Source organism: Elaeis guineensis, chromosome 5 (genome assembly GCF_000442705.2).
Source record: "Elaeis guineensis isolate ETL-2024a chromosome 5, EG11, whole genome shotgun sequence".
In the NCBI taxonomy this organism is placed as follows: domain Eukaryota; kingdom Viridiplantae; phylum Streptophyta; class Magnoliopsida; order Arecales; family Arecaceae; genus Elaeis; species Elaeis guineensis.
In genome coordinates, this window is record NC_025997.2 from 110,753,929 (window position 1) to 110,758,207 (window position 4,279).

Genomic DNA, 4,279 nt, shown 5'->3' on the forward strand with positions numbered 1-4,279 from the left:
TGACCTCTGCTATGTGGAAAGAATATGGTGGGCTAACTTAATACTGGCAGATTCCTAGTGATAGCGAAAAACTAGCGCACTAATGTTGGGCCTCAAAAAGGAAGCTGGCCGATCAAAGGGAAATTGGTTGACCTGCTTTAACACCAGGCTAGATAGAGCTCGTTTGAGACAACACATGACACATAAAAACTTAATCGTGATCTTGCGTGTTGATTGAGCATTGATTGCTTGATTTCCATAGATTACTATCTACTACATGGATCACATCCCAAATTGCTAACGATATTAACAAATCTGATGATGGCAGACTATAATGGTTGTAGGTTTCTAATTTCATTGCTTGTAACTTTTCTGAGCATTTTCCTGGGGTACAGTTATCTTAAAATTTTTCAGTAATTTCCTTGCTTGTTAAATCCTAGTTACAACCAGTACATTATTCTAAACAATCTATGTAAGTCTTATTCTTACTGTATATTACCTAATTAATAAATTATTACTTTGAAAGTTGGATAATACACATTCTAATTTGAGACTCCTCGACGCCAAACAGCCTTGAACTTTCAAATTAATTTCAAAAAAATAAAACTGTGATAATATGCCACCACCAGAGTAGTTTGGATACTGGATCACCCTCAAAAACAAGTCATTAAAAGAGAGATGGCAACCAATTGGACTTGAGGCAAGTTATCTTGTATACATGGTTGCTTGCCCGCAGAGTCGAGCCGCTTTCTTAAATCTGAGCAAGTCACTTCTAACTCTTAAGCATCCCACCTTGCTACCGATGAGTTGGGGAGGACTCAAGCTAGTAGCATATTAAGGCTGGTGCAGACCCGTGAGAAGGTGAATGTGTAATCAATGCAGACAGGCATGAGTTTTAGGTTAGGTGCCAAAAGGCTTGCCTTGCCATTAATTACAAACGCTTCATTCCTCCCTTGGCATCAATGGGATGGACCAAAATATGTGACAAAGAGATGGTAGCCAAAGAAGCCTGCCCGTTTGCACCCCCAGAGAGAGAGAGAGAGAGAGAGAGAGAGAAGCCAGAGCTCACGGGGGGGGCACAGACCAACCATTAAATGAGAGCACGTAATGGGCAGCCATGCTAACATTCCATCCATCTTCCAAGTCTGCATGCATGTGTATATTTATATGTGAGGAAAGGCGACGGAAGAGTAAGGCGGCCGGCAGACAAATATTGGCTTTCTTTTGTGAGTCTGAGAGGCGCAAAAATATGTCTCATATTACTGTGGAGAGGAACAGGAGAAGGCAGATGAATGAACATATCAAGGTGCTGCGATCGTTGACACCGAGTTTTTATATCAAAAGGGTATGCAATTTTTAGTCCATGCATGCTGATGTATCATTTCTGATTCATGCAAAGCTATGATGTAGGTGATTTAATTGGATTTATGAATCAAAGTGTTGTAACCTTGGTGTCGGAAATACTGTGGTGCAGTATAGCTTAGATTGCATTTAATTATCCATTTGATGGAGGGGAAAAGGGGCAAGATGGATGAAGCCGGTTGTGGAATGGCTTTTATAATACTACACGCTATCATATATTTCTTATGCGTTTATAGGTAAGTAAACCTAGAATAAGGTTTCTAGCATCACATCGTCTGTGGTCAAGAGCGAAACATACAAGTGATAAATGACTTCATGATGCTAAACTCAGTTGAACTCTCTGATGCTACGTACTGTGTGGTCCTTGAGCTTTTTTTCTCTGCTGTCCTACTAAACCCTATTTTAGTTTGATTGAGTAATCTGTAGAAGCCTGAAAATGGACATGGAGAATTTATTCAAAGCTACGTCAGAAAATGGAGAAAGGAAATAATGTATCTTCACCGAAAATGCTAACGAATACGTTCCCATCCCAAATAATTTTCAGATGACAGATATCTTAATTTGTCCTGGGAGAAGACTGTTAATTCATGAATAAATTATGTTTTTTGAATTACTAGATTTTCTCTTTGAAGAAGAATAATATAGTTAATGATTGACTTAACAATAGGAGAAGTGAGACGCCTAGTGAGGTCAAGTTTACTCTACCATCTTTCATTTTGAAGGTTAGAATCATGTCTTTCTTCTTAAGGAGGGGCTTCAACTCTTCCAAAAGGACATCATCTTCTTCACCTACTGGAGAAAATAGGGCTCATTTTTAACAAGATGCCTATGGCTTATATTGATTATTTTTTCTTTGTTATTGATCATAAAAGGGAGACCAAGCATCTATTATTGGAGGAGCCATAGAATTCATCAAAGAGTTGCACCAAGTTCTACAGTCGTTGGAGGCCAAGAAAAGAAGGACGAGCTTAAGCCCCAGTCCAACTCCGAGCCCGAGGCCATTACTGCAATTAACTCCATCACCAACCTCGAACAATACTTATGACCCTGACATCGTAAGGGAACTTGGGGCATGCTGCAATTCACCAGTTGCAGATGTAGAGGCAAAAATCTCAGGTTCAAATGTCCTCTTACGAACCCTTTCCAAGCGCATCCCGGGTCAAGTTATCAAGATAATAACTGTGCTAGAGAAATGGGCCTTTGAAATCCTTCATCTCAACATAAGCAGCATGGAAGACACTGTACTCTACTCCTTTGTCATAAAGGTATACGATCTCCATTATACTTTTTAATCTGTTGTTTCATAAGTATACGTCTTCATATGCCTTTAATAAACTTACAAATGAACAATCATATCTTTCACTCAATCAAAAATATCATCATGTTTTAAAAAATAAAAGAAGAAAATACTTTGATCTAATATACATATATGCACATATAGTGCAGAATACCACCATATTTTATTGACTAGGAAGAAAAAAGATATACTTGGGAGAAAGAAATTAAGCACATGTTGCCTCATAAACTGACTCACTTTAGAGCTACACTGCAGTATATGTTTCTAGATACTATTGCACAAAACGAAATACTATTATATAGAATATAATTTTGAGATAATAATGCCATTTCCTCAAACGGCAAATAAATTCCTTCTTTGTAGACCAGACAAGTTTACAAGCAAAGAGGTCAAAAGACATTTATTTTTTTTCAGCAGAGAAAACTTCATTTTAGATCTAATTACTAGCTAGTTGTAATTCGTCTTTTACTTTTGCATTCGCAGATTGGATTTGACTGCCAACTTAGTGTGGAGGAATTAGCTCTTGAAGTCCAACAGAGCTTCTCTAAGGATATTACATATTGAGGAAAAAAAAGAAAACGGTGTTTTAGTCTCAAAGTGATGGTCTGTAGGTATGATAGATATAAGATTGTTTAAGATTATGAAATCGTGTCAAAAGCTGTAATCAATTTTATCACATAGACTCGTGATAGTTATAAAAAGATTTATAGTAATGTTGTATTATCTGGTTGATGATAATTAAGCGTTGTCTGTTGAAATAAACCAAGAATGTCACTGTCCAGCCAAAACTGGAAGAGTTTCCTTCTCTCTCTCTTTTTCTCTTAGAAATAGATTGTCGTCTTTGTCAGTTAAGTTTTGTTTACTCGTCTTTTTGGCAATTTAGTGCCTTTCTTGATCTAAGCGTGTTTCCAACTATTACAACCAAAATGAGACATTTAAAAATCTTAAAAGCCAATATTCTAGAAATTTTATATTCCAGAAAGCAATTCCCATCCTTTTCCTATTTTGGGAGAAAACTAATGATTCAACTTGTCATTTTTGCGTGTCAACAAATATTAGCCTCTTTCGTATTTTTCAATATAGTCATCCAGTCATTTAGAGAATATTTCATGAGTTGAAAGCAAACAGAGCTATCCAACATTGACAAAATGATTGGAGAACAAGGAGGCCACCAAGGAGAATCATAATGATAAGCTTTCTTCCATCAGGAGAACAACTGAGAAGGGGTGAGAGCAAGATATGCCTAAAAGGGCTATATGAAGAAAAAATAAATAAATAGCCGACTTGACGCAGCTTATGTACTGCATCGTTTAGATGTTTGCGTGATTGCATGCATATGTGCATGCATGCATGTGCGCTTTTCTGCATGCACTGTAGTACGTTGGAATGTTTGCATGCATGCATGCATGCGTGATGCATGTGCCTTGGATACGGACATATACATACTCAACCCAGTATTTTTATCAAGTTCCTAGGGATTAAGAATCCAAGTTATTTTAACTAATAAATATTAATCCATGCATGACAAATGATTGCAAGCCGATTGCAATGCTACTTGTTGGGACAATCGGATCTGTTCCCCCTGATTCGAAGTCCGTTTCCCGACTATGTGTCAGCAACAGATGATAGATCATCAGAATG

The 4,279-nt window shown here is 37.4% G+C and overlaps 1 protein-coding gene across 1 annotated transcript; it reads left to right on the forward strand.

The window, feature by feature from the left end:
* Window positions 1-312: 312 nt before the first annotated feature.
* LOC105034062 (transcription factor MUTE-like) lies at window positions 313-3,228 on the forward strand. Its single transcript, XM_010909086.4, has 3 exons — window positions 313-1,324; window positions 2,214-2,606; window positions 3,122-3,228. The coding sequence occupies exons 1-3, from the start codon at window positions 1,097-1,099 to the stop codon at window positions 3,200-3,202; spliced, it is 702 nt and encodes a 233-aa protein (XP_010907388.2). The 5' UTR covers window positions 313-1,096; the 3' UTR covers window positions 3,203-3,228.
* The last annotated feature ends 1,051 nt before the right edge of the window (window positions 3,229-4,279 follow it).